Raw genomic sequence first — 16,516 nt, forward strand, 5'->3', positions numbered from 1 at the left:
TGTTCCTCCTTTTGTTTACTATTCTAAACTGATTATTATCTGTGAGAGGTTTTACATTTATCCAAGTGCAGATTAGTTTCTTTTAGAGCCTTGGTGGAGAGACCTTGTCAAAAACAGAAATGCAAAAGTTACCTTTGCTGGTTTGTTGCTCACAGAGCTCTAAAAGATACTGCCCTGGGGATCTCATTTTCGGTTCTTCATGATTTTAAATCCAGAAGTATTTGTTGAATTTATGCTCTTTTACAGTCCCGGCAGAACGCTACAGCTTCTTTCCCTCTTCAGTGTTCTTGGCTTGTGGAGTCATAAGCCTCTGTGGAACTTCAGGTGAGTTTTTCTAGTTTATTGCTGAAATTTGTGGTTATCTATCCTGGAAAGCTGTTTTAACTTTTCTGCTGTTGTTTACAGAGTTTATTCTATAAAATATCTTAAAGAAGACTAGTAAATAGAAGGTTTATAAAGACCAAAACTAAAAACCAACAACCAACAAAAACGAACAAAAAGGTTTTATCTACTATTTATGCTTTAGCTTATAATTAACATTGAAACTTTCTGTAGAAGAGTTTCTATAAAATAAAATGAAAGAAAAAGGAGAGAAAAGTGAAATCTAGAATGAATGATGTTTTTACAAAATGTCAGTTTACATGCCTTGGTATATTCTTGCTGAGTTTAACGGCTGTTGAAATATAATAGGGTAAAGTAGAAAATGATGACAATAGTTTTTTCTATTGCAGCAGGAAGTCCTCTAAAAAGTGGAATACGTATGACTCAACGAAATTAACATGCTTATAATAATATCTCTTCATCGTACTACTGGAAATGAAGAGAGACAGATTAATAGTTTGTCTTTAAAAAAAAAAAAGCCAAAGGCTGTCTGGCCCTGGAAACCATGTAGTGATCCTAAGCATGAAAATGGGAAGGGAATAGCTTTGCTATGGAATGAGACGAGCGGGCCATAATGTTGATGTTCCTGATGAATTCTTGTCAGTATCCTGAGCAACCTTGCATTTGAATCACAAAAAGTTGTCCATCCTGGGCATGTACATTAGACTTGTCTGACAGTTCGTTCCTTTGATAGTGAAATATTATCCTGGGAAGAGTACATTTTTGATCCTCCTTGAAGCATATGGTCCTTCTGTAATTTCTGAAGTGTTTCTTCCTCTTTTCATTAGTGCCCAATGTTTGTACCAACCAGAACATGCATAGATACTATGGGTGGGATTTGTGTTATCAGACACAGGCATCTCAAGTTAGCAGCACAAACTTGTCACAGAGGTAGAGGAGATAGATTGCCCTCTGTAGATACCTATATCCTTCGTCTGACAAAAAACATGAAAACAGCCTGAAGTGGCTGCTACTGTCATCCAGACTGAATGAGATGAATCCCACTTTATGTTTCTGGCTGTGGTGATCCATTTTTAAAAAAGGCATAGAGTCCTTCTGTTTTCCAGCTTGATTAGATGCCAGAGTACTCTGTGGGTGCTTAAATTAATAGTCAAAGATAGAGAGGAGGAGTTCTTTGAAGACCTAGCACTGAAAGGGGGAGACAGCTCTCAGCTCTTCTGCGTTTTGTCGGTAAGAACAGTGAATATTTGATAAATACCTAAGATGGTATGGGTAAACTCTAAAAGGAAATGTCGCATTGTGTTAGCATAACAGTGAGGGAGGGGGTTCAGCATAATGTCTAAGGATTAGATTTACAGGGAAAAAGAGGACATGCACAGTTAAATTATGTGGAATAGCAAGATGAATTAACAAAGACATGTCTAGACCAGTGAAAATGAGAACGCTTGCTGCAGGAGGAAGGGTTGTAACAACTAAAGAAGAGTTAGTTTCCTGCATGTTGATATGAGTCAGTCACTAAATGAAACAAATTGAGAAATACTTTAGTCCTGTGGATGTGTTATTTGATAATAAATAACAGGTTAGGATGTTTTACATGTTTTTTGTTTGTTTTTTTCCCTGAGGCATCTGATGCTGTTGACTTAGAACAAGGGGTTCTGTAATATGTATTGTAGCTCAAATAGGTAAGCTTTTCAGTGCCTACCAAACAGGTAGGTAGATGATACTGGTACTATCTAAGTTATTTGGAAATGTTACTAATGTTTCCAGCTGTAGGCGATTTCAAAACAAAATTATGAAGTTGGCTATGAGATTTATATAAAGATACTTTAAAGATAGAGAATCCAAGGAATTACAGACTTGTCAGTCTGACCTCAGTACCAGGGAAGGTTATGGAGCGGATCATCTCGAATGTCATCACACAGCACATACAGGGCAGTCGAATTATCAGAAGCAGCCAGCATAGGTTTATGAAAGGCAGGTCCTGCCTGACTAACATGATCTCCTTCAAAATGACCAACCTGAGAGAAAGGCTGTGGATGTTGTTTTACCTGGGTTTTAGTAAAGCATTTGACACTGTTTCCCACAGCATTCTCCTGGAGAAACTGTCTGCATATGGCTTGGACAGGTGTACAGTTTGCTGGGTGAAGAACCGGCTGGATGGCCAGGCTCAGAGTCATAGTGAAAGGAGTTCAGTCCAGTTGGTGGCCCGTCACCAGTGACATTCCCCAGGGCTCAGTACTGGGGCCAGTTTTGGTCAGTGTTTTTATCAACAATCTTCATGAGGGGATTGAGTGCACACTCAGTAAGATCACAGACGATGCCAGGTCAGGTGGGACTGTCCATCTGCTTGAGGGTAGGAAGGCTTTGCAGGGGGATCTGGGTAGGCCAAGTCCAATCTAATGACATTCAATAAGGGTAGGTACTGGGTTCTGCACTTGGGTTATAACCCCATGCAGCGATATAGGCCTGGGGAAGAGAGCGTGAGCCAGCAGTATGTCCAGGTGACCAAAAGGCCAACCTTGCACGCAGTACTGGTGAGCCCGCACCTCAAATATTGTGTTCAGTTGGGCCCCTCATTACAGGAAGGATATTGAGCAGACCCAGTGTGCACAGAGAAGAGCAATGAAGCTGGTGAAGGGACTAGAAAACGAATTAGGAGGAACATCTGAGGGAACTGGGGCTGTTCAGTTTGGAGAAGAGGAGGTTGAGGGGAAACCTCATTGCTCTCTATAACTACCTTAAAGGAGACTACAGCAAGGAGAGTGTCAGTCTCTTTTCTCAGGTGACAAGTGCTATAGCATATGAGGAAATGGCCTCAAGTTGTGGCAGGGGAGGTTTAGGTTGGATATCAGGAAGAATTTCTTCTTGGAGTGAGTGGTCAGGCATTGGAGCAGACTGCCTAGGGAAACGGTGGAGTTCTTGGGCCTGGAGGTTTTTAAGAGACGTGCTGATGTGGCACCAAGGGATGTGGTTTAGTGATGGGACTCATTAGGTCAGGTTGGTGGTTGGACTTGATCTTGAAGGTTTTTTTAACCTGGATGATTCTATGATTATATTGATTTGAATTATTCACTCTTCATCAGTAAAGTTTTGGTTTTGAACACAAGATTTCCAGTCCTGGTTATAGTAGAGAAAAGCATCTTTAAGAAAATGACCAAATAGTACTAGACCCCAGTGTGGGTTCTTAAGCAAAATGTCACTCTGAAGTGTAAAGCTTAAAGTGTAAGGATACTTTTGTCACTGAGGAAAGCAAGCGATCATTTGGTTCACATTGATTTTAGAGAATCTTACTTTGTTTCTTTATTATTTTTTTTTCAGACGGAAATACTGACATGAATTTAAGAGCTTTGATGCCTTCAGATGTTGAACTCTGATTTGGTAAATGACCAGGAATAAGATACTGCCTGAACAAGCTGAAATGCCTTGAAGACCTTTTGGTTCTGCTTTCATTCTTCCTGAAGCAATGGTTTTCTCAGCAATGTTGACACTGGCCAGTCCTGGGACCTCAAATGCTACTTTTATTGTTTATGAAAATGCCTACACGAATTTTACCACTCCACAGTTCTTGCTTCGTAGTGGCACAACACAGCCATTGAGATATAGTTCAGGTGCTGTGCTTACCACTGAGAGAAGTACTTTTCTGGTAAATGCTACAGCTATCCTGCCATCGCAAGAAGTTTTCAGGAGCTTGAGTTTGCCACTCCAGATCATTCTTTCTGCTGCTATGATATTTATCCTATTGGTTTCTTTCCTTGGAAACTTTGTTGTCTGCCTCATGGTCTACCAGAAGGCAGCTATGCGATCTGCAATTAACATTCTCTTAGCAAGCCTGGCTTTTGCAGACATGCTGCTGGCAGTGCTGAACATGCCTTTTGCTTTGATAACAATCATTACCACTCAGTGGATTTTTGGGGATATATTCTGCAGAGTCTCTGCCATGTTTTTCTGGCTTTTTGTCATAGAGGGGGTAGCCATTCTTCTAATTATTAGCATTGACCGATTTCTTATCATAGTGCAGAGGCAAGATAAACTGAACCCATACCGCGCGAAGATTCTAATTGTGATTTCCTGGGCAGCATCCTTTGTTGTTGCTTTTCCGTTGTCAGTAGGGAATCCTAATCTGCAGATACCCTCGAGAGCACCTCAGTGTGTTTTTGGCTACTCTACCAATCCAGGTTACCGAGCGTATGTGATAGTTATCTTGCTAATTTCCTTTTTTATTCCATTCCTGGTAATGCTGTATTCTTTTATGGGCATACTCAACACTGTCCGCCACAATGCAGTTCGTATCCATAGCCACCCTGATAGCATATGCCTCAGCCAGGCCAGCAAACTTGGTCTTATGAGCTTACAGAGACCTTTTCAGATGAATATTGATATGAGCTTTAAAACTCGTGCCTTCACGACCATCTTGATTTTGTTCCTTGTCTTCATAGTCTGTTGGGCACCCTTCACCACTTACAGCCTTATTGCCACATTCAACAGCCACTTCTACTACAAGCACAACTTTTTTGAGATAAGCACTTGGCTCCTTTGGCTCTGCTACCTCAAGTCTGCACTGAACCCACTGATTTACTACTGGAGGATTAAGAAGTTTCATGATGCATGCTTAGACTTGATGCCCAAATACTTCAAGTTTTTGCCACAGCTACCTGGCCATACAAGGCGGCGCATTCGACCCAGTGCCATCTATGTGTGTGGAGAGCATCGGTCTGTAGTGTAAAGCTGCAGTTGTATGACAATGATTGATCGTTATTTTCTGGGATTATTTGTTTTTAGGCTTTAGGTTGATTTTTGTTTTTGTTTCATATGGCTTTTTCAGTGTGGCCATATCTTATAACTTGATTAAATTTTCTGTGCAATTTTGGGAGGAAAGACAGAGGGAGGGGAGGTGATCGGTTATAGTTGGGTTTACTACCAGAATACAATCTACACAAAATAACAAATGTTACCTCTAGGATTCCATGGAAATCCATTCTTTTAAACAAAAATTGCATTTGTAACATTTTGTCAGGTTTATGCTTACTAGACCTGCAATTGCATCTAATTGTAGGGATTTTTTATGCTGCTAAGGTACAGTATATTCAGTTGGTGTAATTTTTCTGAAAAATGTTGCTGCTGTCTGCCAATGTATTAGAGCCAAAAAGTCTCCTTAGATAACTTCTATTTAATTTTAACAATATTTCAGAAGTTTTGGTGGTGACACTATAAAACTTTTTTTCTTTTTTAATATTTCCATTAATATTTTTGTGCACTTTAAAGAAATTGCTATAGAATTTGTTCATTGGAATATTTTGTTCTGTATTGAAGGGGTATTATTGTTGTTATTATTTGTTATATTGGTGAATTTCAATGAAAGTCCCATGTAAGCTCTAGGAGGGCAATTTATGTTGGTATAGCTACAATTAGAGTCATGGATTTGATGTTTTTCAAACAACTGATCAGAAGTAGCATTAACTGCTTAGTTCTGAGGGGAGTTGGAAGAAGAAAAGAAAAGGAAAGAAAGCGATGGAAATATCGTATCCTGAGGTTTAGGCTAACAAAAGATTTAGAAAAAGGGAGTTCACTTGAAAATTGTTGGAGGGGGAAAGGGTAGCTGTGGTGTGGTTACTTAAGGTTGTTCGATGCTATCCAAGCCTAGTGACATGCCTGAAAAGCTGTCAGAAATTGTGCCTCTGTGCTTTCAGTTCACGGTATGTTGGTATAATGCTGTTTCTGCATGAAGATCATTTAAGGCTAGGTATGCTCTATATGGCTGAAATCATGCTATCAGGTGTTCATTGGGATAGAATTAGGGATAGTAGGGGAAGCCTATGTAGCCTACATAGGAACAGCTGTGGGGGACAGAAATCCTAATGACTTCTTTTCCAGTTTAAGTATTAGATTGAAACCATAATCTGGTAATAATGATTAACAGTTGGCCAGCAAAGTTTGCTAGGGATGGGGTAAAGTTCCCCTTTTTCCCTCTGGGACTTCTTTACATTCATTTTTCTTTGCTCCTTTCCTTCTGTAGTGGCTGCTGCTTCAAGGGTTTACTTTACTGTTCTCATGCATTAGGCATGGGGTTCTCCCCCTGAAATGACAAACCACCCTTTTGGTTAGTACCAGGCTGTCTCGATACCTGCCTGGAAAGTAGAAAGACAAAGGTCTTCCTTGACCATAGCAATCCAGGCTCAGATATTTTTCTTTTCAACCAGCTAAATAAATATTTAATGAGAAGCAAGTAAAAATAAGCCTTAGGTTTGGGCTTTGAAGTGAGATCCCCAGTTCCTCTGAGCCTAGGGAAGAATGCTTGCAGAACTTGCGTGTTCTTGCAGCAGGTTTTTGGGGCTGCCTGTGATGGGGTACAGGAGGAATAAGGCACAATGAACTTGTCAGCCAGGGCTAGGGGTTGGGCTTCTCTTGGTTCCAGCTGTCTTTCAGTACTCCAAAGCATGGGGCCTCTTCATTATTCTTGTTCCTGAAGAGCACATAAGAGCAATTTTATCTATTGCTGCATGAATTCTGAACTGAGTGTATGAAGGAAATGCTCTGTACTGCGTGGATGTCCAGGGACTGCTTGCTTCTGGAGGCCAGCTAAGCATTTCTAGCACAGATTTTATTCAAGTCTTCAGTGAAGAACTACTTTAACTGTAATTTCTGTTCCTCTCATTGACAATTATTGGTAAAAGCGTTGGCAATTTCTACATTTTATGAGAATAAAAGGAATGATTCTGAATTTTAGTAATTTCATTTTTTAACAAAAAAAAAAAAAGCTTGTTAATGCACTGCTATTGGAGGTTCTGGATTGTGAAGACACCCTGGCGGGGCTGATGTTATTGATGTCCATGCTTTCTATTCCTTGTCAACTGCACTGATGATATGGATTTTTCTGATCAAAATGATAGGCGGTAAAGGAGTTCCGCTGTAAAACAGAGAGTTTTAGTGTGTCTTTGCAGTATAGCTTTTACTTCTCAATTACATGTACATTGATGGCAAAAGTTTATGACCTGGGTTGTATGGATTTTCTGTTTCAGAGCTGTCATCCTTGTTTATCTCTGAAAGCAGCAAAATTGTGCTTAGAGTTAATGTAATATGGTAAGAGTACACACTAAGATGGCAGAACAGGTATTTTTTGCTGTCTTCCAGAGCTATGATGTAAGGGGCTTGAACAAATGTAAAATATAGTAATTCAAAAAGGAATGAGAATGAGTAATACAGGAAAGTGAGATGGTTTTCTTGAAGGGGAGGGGAAAGGGAAGAGATTGTTGGGGGGATTTCAGAATCTCTGATAAGTACTTGCTGTGAAGTATAAATTGCAAACATCAAAGAAAGTTAATCTGTCTGAATAACTTGGTGTTTGTTTATTACAACTCTGCCAAGGTTTCTGCTCAGAGCTGGGCCTGCTGATACCTGGAGAAAAGAAACGCTGATTGTGTAGCCCAAATTGAAAAGTGACTGGGGTGGTGATACAGTATTCACACTTAACAGGTTTTAGAGATGATGAGAGCTTGCAGTGAACAAAGGGTGTTCAAACAAACATACAAAAAGGTGTCAGAGAATAATCCCCAGGATAACTGTGTTTACAAAATCATTTGGCCTATTGTATCTAATACACTGTCTTTAGAGCAGTGCCTTGTTACAGCTGAAGTTCTAGGACCAAGTTAAAGACCACTAAAGCTGCTCAGTCTTACTGTCTGTGATCCTGCCAAAATAAGCCTGACCTTGCAAACGTCTGTAATGTTAAAACATCTGCATGTTTGCAGAATTAGGGGCTACTAAGGCATTTTGGTGGGTTTGATCAAGTCAGGATTTTAAAAAATAAAGTTGATTGTTCTCGATTGTACTGGCAAATTACAACAGTCTTCTCCAGAAATTATACTGGTTACTAAACTGCATTCCCTTATGTTACATTTTCAGAAATCTTTGATGTGGAGGATGGAAATGAATGTATTTTCAATTATGTTTCAGTTTAATTCATTCTGTGAAAGCATGCTGCTTACACAAGGCTCATTTGTAGAAATCTATTGCTAAAATGATTCTTTTGTACTCAAAGTTGTGTATTTTTGACATTTGTTACTCATGTAAGAAAATTTATGTATATAGATAAGAAAATTGTTTTGCCTCTTACTGTTTTCTGTTACTTTCTTAATTTGTATGCCAGATGCTTTTATATTTTCTTTTGAATTTGGGCACACGCATAAACAGTTGCAAGACTTCAGTGGTCTTTCTGTAACCATTTGAAACTTTCAATTCTCAAATCATTCAACAGTGCCCTCCTAGAGAGAGATCTTGATTTATTTTTAAGTGAAAAATAAAAATTCAGAGCACAAGTTTGTTGTGGTTGCAATGGTGACAAATTTCTTAAGTCCAGTTTTCTAGGAGACACTACTTTGCCATTGTGGACTGGTTTGATTTTTTTTTTTTTGAGGAATAGTCACTTTCTGAAGAAAATTTGAACTACTCTTTTAAAACAACCTGTTAAATAGAATGGTATTGTCTTTTCTAAGCCTGTGAATGTACCTGAGAAACAAAGAAACAAACAAACAAAAAGAGCATTCTCAAAAAAATGTGGCTAAGGACTGTACAATTGCTATATATTTGTATATTCACAACCTAAGCAAAAGTTTTCTTCAATTTGATGCCCAGCTTCCTAGTTGCAAACATTATATTTATTTGTAAATTAATTAAGAGTGTGATTGCTTTTCAGAATTTCAGTTTAAAACAAAATGTTTTAAAAAAATAGAAAGCTCTCTTACGAGCTTGTGTGTCAACAAAGCTAAAATAAAAGTGGTAATATACTGCAAAGGAGAAAAAAAAAATCCAAAAAATACTACCTGTACTGTGTGCTATCTTTTAGCTAGGACTAAGTAATTTAAATAATCTTATTTTACAATAAATGAAGCAGGCAGTGGTATTGCATGGCATGATTCATTTCAGTATAAGACAGTGACCTTTATGATTCAAATGCTGCTTGTTTGTATGTGATGAATTACTTCAGATATTAGTAGAATGAAAAATGTTCAGCATCTTGGCTGTTTTGGGGAAATTTTTCAGCTTGCTAATGATTCAGCAGAAATTCCACTAGAGTGATGTAGAGAAATGGTAAAGAGTCAAGACACGTCCCTAGAGAACCCCTGCAAGGGGATGGGTATTCCAGGTGCTAGGGGATGGCCTTGCTCAGCTGGCCACACAGCTAATTGCAATGCTCTGTCCCTGACTTCTTCAACAACCACTTCTTCATCTCTTCCCTCCTTTTGCCTTCCACCTCCCCTGAGGCAGCACCTCCTGCTCTGCCGTGTTGTGGCAGGAGGTGCTGGTGCTGATGGTTGGAGAAGGTGAGGAAGCGCAGGTACCTGGAGCAGCTCTTGGGCTATTTGAAGCATCTCTGGCAGGCTGAGAGAGAGCTTTACCAACTTGGACTATAAGATTAGGGCTGTCAGGGAAGAGCTGTTACAGGTCCACATGTATTTGCTTCTAGCATTAGTGCAGGATTCTGCTCTTATCCCCAGTAGGTCCAGGTTTTATTCCGTTTTTGGCCTGTTCCAACTAAGCTACAATAGTGATCAGCTCATGGCTGAATTTGTCCCTCTGTTTTTGTGAGTACCTTGGGCACAGAATTTGCCAGTGAGTATTAAACAGAACTGGAGTTCCTACTGCTTGCTGTCAATCAAAATGGCATTAATGAAGACAATCAGATCTGCTATGATATGAGGAGAAAAGAAAGCCTTAAGTCAGTTACTGCATTGTGTGAGATGGGAAAAATTATCAGCTGTAGTAGGTGATGCTTCTTAATTCTTAGCTGCTCCTTACAAAACTGATCTGTGTTTGTAAAATGGACGTTATGGATACTTTGAGCAGAGTGTGTCTTATTTTACTTTATTGTGCAACAGTGTGTGCAGCTTGAGGTAAAATCACTAACAGTGCTGCAAGCGAGTGCAGGTAGTATTCATAAATATCAAAGTATAACTTGTTCCTGTTCTATTCGCCTGTCTAGATAACTAACTTTGCTTGTGTGTGGGAGCAGAACATAGCAATATTGAGGCATGCTCCTTGTTTAATTGGTGCTGTGCCTTAAATAGATGACTGCAATTCAAACCTCTGTGGTTGACCTGAAATAGAGGTAAGCCTTTTCACCACTGTGAGTAGGAATTCTACTAACGCTGTCCCTTCTGTTGAAAGAGTAGTTCTCGTCAAATAAATGGCATTAATTCCTCCAGGAGTGAATTAATCTGATCTCCAAAGGGGCTGTAATCACTGCTGTGATAAACATCAGTGTTGTCCTTAGATGTAAGGGACCTAGGCTCTGTGTCAAAGACAGAAGATTTTGCTGGCTCTGAGCAGTGCCTAAAGTTGGTATGGCAAAAGAGAGACCCTGTAGATTGGAGGAAAATCTGGGTGCTAAAGTACAGCTTCAGTCCTGCTGTTCTTTGGGGTGCCAGTGCCGTCTCCCTGAAAAAGTCATGCCTTTCGAAGGAAGAGAGTGGTCTGTCTTCCATCATCTCCTGTTTATTGATTCTTTGGCGGTGAGAACAGTCTTTGAATTTGGTTCCTTGGACTTGGATATCCTTCCCTTCCTTGCAGGAGGAGGTTGAACCTGTTGTGTATCAGCAGTATGTCCTAGAGCAGGGAGATGCTGTCAGTCCTTCCTGTGGATGCTATCACAATGAGTGACTTCATATTTCTTGGGCCAGAGGGAAAGAGCTAGCGTACTCACAAGGAAGCGGAAGGCTGTGCTCCAGTCACCTTTCATATAAGGTAGAGTTTTGCAATTAGGTTTTCAACTGTTGGAAGCCCCATCACTGATGGCATGCAGCAAGTACCGCAGCCCAGGTGCATGTCCTTTCTCTTTCAGCGAATAGTTAATTATTCTGTTCAACGTAGAACGGCTTTTACAGGAGGGACTGAGAATGCCCCTTCTATTCTTACCATGGATAAGGTAAGAATCCACTGATTATAGCATTAGCAAGAGACAGAAGCTCTGGTTTAAAATCCTCTTGTGTCCTAAGGTGAACTGATACCATATTTCCCTCATAAATATATTCACCACTGAATAGCTAGCTTAAGGGAGTGGTCTGCCAAGAAATTTGTCTTGGTTATGTGTGTTGTTTTTTTTTTTTTCTTCCAGTCTTAACTGTTGAATGAGCCCTGACAATGCCTGTGGATGGAATTTCTCGTGACGTGGGTAATGTAAAGCCTGTTCTGCAAATCCTAGTTTGAGATGGGCACTGCACTGTTCACCACTGTCAGTGCTGCAGCACTTCTGGACACGTGTAGAAGCAGATCCATATGATGAGATGAATGTATTATTTTAGCTATCTCTGACAAAACCTTTGAAGGCAGCTGACTTTGCTCTCAGCACAAGTACTGTAGGCACCTGTCTCTGACACCGAATGAGAGTCTGCAAATGGGCTGTAAACTGAAGCACTTTTCATGCGTCTGGATCTTAACCCCTCTTCCCTAACACAAGACTTTTTTCTTTTTAACTGAAGCAGGTCTCTAAGGGAAAAGAAAATTTCAAAAAGCATTTTATATTTGAGATTTTTTTAGGAGGTGTTTGTGTTACAATAATTAATTCACATGGCTTGTGCAGGAGGCCAGACTATATGACCACCGTAATTCTTTCTGACTTTTTTTCTGTATGAGAGGCTGATTTCACTTACGTAAATCTTTACTTTATTAGTGCCATTGTCAAGGTGAGCCTGGGAATTGCTAGGAAGAATCTTAACTATAATTTAAGGGATACAAAGAAATGGCCCTTTTAGGAGCGTTGCTAACCTTTGTAATTCATCTTAGGTCAACATCGGTGGTGCTTGATTCTGGAAGGCTGGCTTTTCTAATCAACTTTCTCAGAGGAATTCATTATCTTAAAATCTGTGACTAACGAAAGATGTTTTGTTCTTTTGAAGTTCAAGTTAATTTCCATGAAGGTTACTATTACTAAGCAACAGATTCTGTTGAGCGTCTCTTGAGGGGCTGAAGCTACAGCATGTACAAAAGTAAAGCAAAACACAGTGAAAATATGATGAAACGGTATGATGGGTAGAGTGGCCACAAGTAGTACCATGCACAGGGTATTTCCAGGAGTTTCCATGAAAGCTGCTGTTTGACCCACAGGAGCTAAAGATCAGCGTAGACTGGTCATAGCATTTTACTGTCTACTGCAAGTACAAAGCAAGATTCAGCCTCTCATCAAACAAATACACCACAGCATGACCATTCAAAAGGGGAAAAAAAAAAGTCCGCGATACAATTCAGCATACTCAACTCTTCTGAGAAAAGGAATCAGATACAGTATGTTAGTCATATTCAAAGAAGAGCGCTTATTCTAGTTGTGAGGACAGAGTGAAATGAAATACAGGAATACAGGAATGCTTTCTTAGGTCACAAATGATGCTCTCTTTCAGTCTCAGTAGAAATATATATTTGCAGCTTCCTTAAGTTAAAAATAAAAAGGGTGCAGGGGATATTCAGCTTTTTGAGGGAAAAGATTTCACTCTCTTCTATAGCTTAGCTAACCGCTTGTTAAATACAAAGCGCAAATGATAGGAGAAAGGAGAAAAAAAAGATTACTTATAAACAAATGATTTTTTTTTATAATTTCAATTTTTTTGTTCTTCTTGTGTTCCATTTAAGTGTTCAAGAGATCCAATTTTCTAGCATAACTTTTACATGAGGTGAATTTGAATATTTGTTCAATAGTGTTTATACTCACAGTAAAACTCACAGCTCACAGTAAAAATATCTATTACATTACAACCCAATAGTAATGGTGCATGTAGGTTATGTACAATTGAAAAAAGCATGCTAAATATGCTTTAAATAGTAAATATATTTGGTCTTGAATGTCAGACTCCTAAAGATATGGCTAGAATATCCAAAATCAATTTTAGCATAGAAACTCATGACCACTACTGCCCCAAAATATTTTGAACTCTGATCGTTCCAGTCACAGTTTCTTCTTAGCACTGTTTGATGTTTTTTCCCCAAATATACATACCTTCTGACACTACTTAGGATAGATGCACTACTACCCAAATTTTTATAAAGTGAGAAATGAGGCACGAGAGAAATTAATACCAAAATAAAAAAATTAGATGCCTAATTGCCACCAAGTTAAAGTAAATACGCAGAGCCTCTAGTCAGATGTTAACCTGTCCCTGGAGATACTGAGAATTGCCAGGTGTTTTCCAAGCTAAATGAGGTCTATTCTGGGGCATGCCCAGAAGCAGTTGTGTCCTCACTTCAGTGAAAAAAGTGCCTTGGTATCTGAACCCCTCCTAACTTTCGCATCCAGGGTTGTACAGAAACTTCCCAGCTCTGTTTAAAGCTTATCACTGTCTCTTGTGAATCTGCTTACATCTATCAAGTGACTGAATGGCTTTTAAAAATTAATGTAATGTTTAGAAATAGATTCTGTTCTTAAACTGTATCCTCATTTTATGTTGCAAGCTCTAAATCACTTTAAGCAGAGGTTTGAAGTAAGTAAGTTGCATGAAGTCTGATTAGTTGATTAGAGAAAGTATTAGTTTGTCTGCAGCAATTAAGATTTCATGATGTTGCCATAGGTCAATTACATTATGGTTTCTGTGGGAAATGCCAGTGTTTTGAGAATGTTTTGATTTTCATTCAAAGGGCAAGTTAGTGGTTTCAAAAATTCTCTCAGCAGACAAAGAATCAATTCCTTTAGAAAAGCAGGCGGCTTCTGTTTTGGTATTTCTGCAACAAAATGCTGCTGTTTTTCTCTGTTCCAGAGACTCCCACACTATCCAGGACCCCAGGCAACCTCCAGAGAATCAGACTGGAGTGCGAAGGTGTCTCATTGTAAACAGGGGTGTCAGTAAGCTTGAACTCTTACACTTCCAACTCTCTTAATGCTTTTAGGGGCTCTGCTGCAAGGACCAAGCCAAGCAGTCAAAGCCTGAGTTAAGCTTGGTCTCCAGAGACAAAGTCTTTTATCTTTGTGTCAGGGAACCCGGAGATCCAACATCCTTAGCCTCACAGCGCCTTGCATCAGGGTTGGCCTAAAGCTGCAGCCCCTGAACGCTTTAGGTCAGCTAGTCCTGGACACGGTGAGGGAGCTGCAGGAATGAATCTGCATCGCTAGATTTAGCATCTACACTGCTAAATGGTCCTGGGTGTAGTGGTTACAGCATGGCTAAGTTAAGGGACTGGAGAACCTCTCCTTGGAGAGAGAGCTGGGCCTCTTCAGTGTAGAGAAGAGAAGGCTCGGGGGGAGAGTCAATGTTTAGGAATACCTGAAAGGAAGATGCAAAGAGAATGGAGCCAGTTTTTTTTTTTTTTTTAGAGGTGCCCAGTGCCAGGACAAGAGGCAGTGGGCACAAACTGGAACGCAGGAGGTTCCGTCTGAACATCAGGGCGCACTGGTGGGTAACTGAGTGCTGGCACAGGTTGCCCAGAGAGGCTGTGGAGTCTCCCTCCTTGGAGATCACAGAATAGTTTTTGGGTTGGAAGGGACCTTACAGACCATCCGGTTCCAACCCCCTGCCATGGGCAGGGACACCTCCCACCAGACCAGGTTGCCCAAAGCCCCATCCAGCCTGGCCTTGAGCACCTCCAGGGATGGGGCATCCACAGCTTCTCTGGGCAACCTGTGCCAGTGCCTCACCACCCTCATAGTAAAGAATTTCTTCCTAATATCCAATCTATATCTCCTATAGTTTAGTTTAAAGCTGTTGCCACTTGTCCTATGGCTACACTCCCTGACAAAGAGTCCCTCTCCAGCTTTGTAGTAAGCATTTTTCCAGGCCTTTTCTTTAGAAGCTGCCTGGACGTGGTTCTGGGCAAGCAGCTCAAGGTGGTCCTGCTTGAGCAGGGTTGGACCGGGTGGTTCTTTCCCACCTCAACCATTCCATGGTTCTGTCAGCACCACTGCACAGTCCTTGCTGTTAAATATCTGACAGACTTATTTTTTTCATGGGCCAGTAAGCCTTTTCCCTGGCATGGCTCACAGGCTAACAGAGGACAAGAGTTTATTGCATTTAACAGTTTGGGTATGGAGATCATATTTTAAGGGGAGACCTTAACCCCTTATGGGGGAGAATGTATGCTGAGCCATGCCATTTGGTCTGAGAAATAAATCCCTGGCTTGTTTTATTTGCTTGTTTCATTCTTGATGTAAGCAGGAATTTTGGAATTCCTACTAATGACTATGATGTTTTTGCCTGCTAGTCCTTGAAATGATGGGAAGCATTACAATTTCTCATCCACTTACTGACTTTTTGCAGCTTATCCATCAATGTTTGAACAGATGATATGCAGATTTTTTTTTTTGTCAAAAAATATGTACTTAAAAAAAAATCCCAGCCCCCTCACCCCCCATCCTCCTGCAAGAAATCAGAGAGCATTTAAAAAGCTAGCTTTTCTCTGAGGTCATCTATTTTATTATAAAACTATATGTATGCTCTAGGTGATCCTGCTCAGCAGCGGGGTTGGACTAGATGATCTTCAGAGGTCCCTCCCAGCATTGGCCATTCTGTGATTCTGTATTTAGGAAAGATGGCTTGCAAACATGGTTAGTAAAGATACTGGGCTTGCTTATGTCTTCAAATTATTAATTCCAGGTCATTCCGTAGTACCTTAGTCAATTTTTGCATTTCTACTGATGTTACATGAAAAACATCTTGGAAATGTTTCAGATATTTGAAATTAATTGGACTCTCCATATCTTCACTTCCATGGCTGGACCATTTTTATTACAGGGGACCAATTTTTGCTCTCATTATAGCAATTGTAAATGTGAAATAAATCTATTCATTTCAATAGAGTTGCTCACAAGAGACTTTGCAATATAATCCTGCAGACTTTTTTGCTCTACCAGACCAGTACAGAACGTATCTGAAGAGGAAAGGAATTAAATTAAAATGTTATTTAAAATTTAATATTAAAATTGCATGATTTGTGTCCATTGTCACAAGTGATCTCATTCTGAAGTCTGGGGTAGAAACAAATTCTGTGCATTCAGTTGAAGAACAAGCATGCTTAGTTTTTTTCCAGGCTTTTTCAGACACATATTAAAGGTTCGAACCTCTTCACTCATCCAGTATTAAATATTTTTTATGGAATTGTACTTCTGGGAGGGATTTATCATGTGTGTGTGTACATATGTATCGTCATCATCCATGTATGCTTACAGACCTATCCACACATATCTCTGTATAATGAACAGTATAAT

The 16,516-nt window shown here is 39.9% G+C and overlaps 1 protein-coding gene across 4 annotated transcripts in view; it reads left to right on the forward strand.

The window, feature by feature from the left end:
* Positions 1 to 9,154, forward strand: part of GPR63 (G protein-coupled receptor 63) — a 29,851-nt gene extending 20,697 nt beyond the window's left edge. For all 4 annotated transcript variants that reach the window (XM_066994507.1, XM_066994508.1, XM_013190885.3 and 1 more), the window contains 2 exons: positions 247 to 324; positions 3,661 to 9,154. In XM_066994507.1, the coding sequence (XP_066850608.1) occupies positions 3,806 to 5,065 (1,260 nt within the window). In that variant the 5' untranslated portion in view covers positions 247 to 324; positions 3,661 to 3,805 and the 3' untranslated portion in view covers positions 5,066 to 9,154. The remainder of the gene's footprint in view (positions 1 to 246; positions 325 to 3,660) is intronic.
* The last annotated feature ends 7,362 nt before the right edge of the window (positions 9,155 to 16,516 follow it).

This window comes from Anser cygnoides, chromosome 3, assembly GCF_040182565.1.
Source record: "Anser cygnoides isolate HZ-2024a breed goose chromosome 3, Taihu_goose_T2T_genome, whole genome shotgun sequence".
Classification (NCBI taxonomy): domain Eukaryota; kingdom Metazoa; phylum Chordata; class Aves; order Anseriformes; family Anatidae; genus Anser; species Anser cygnoides.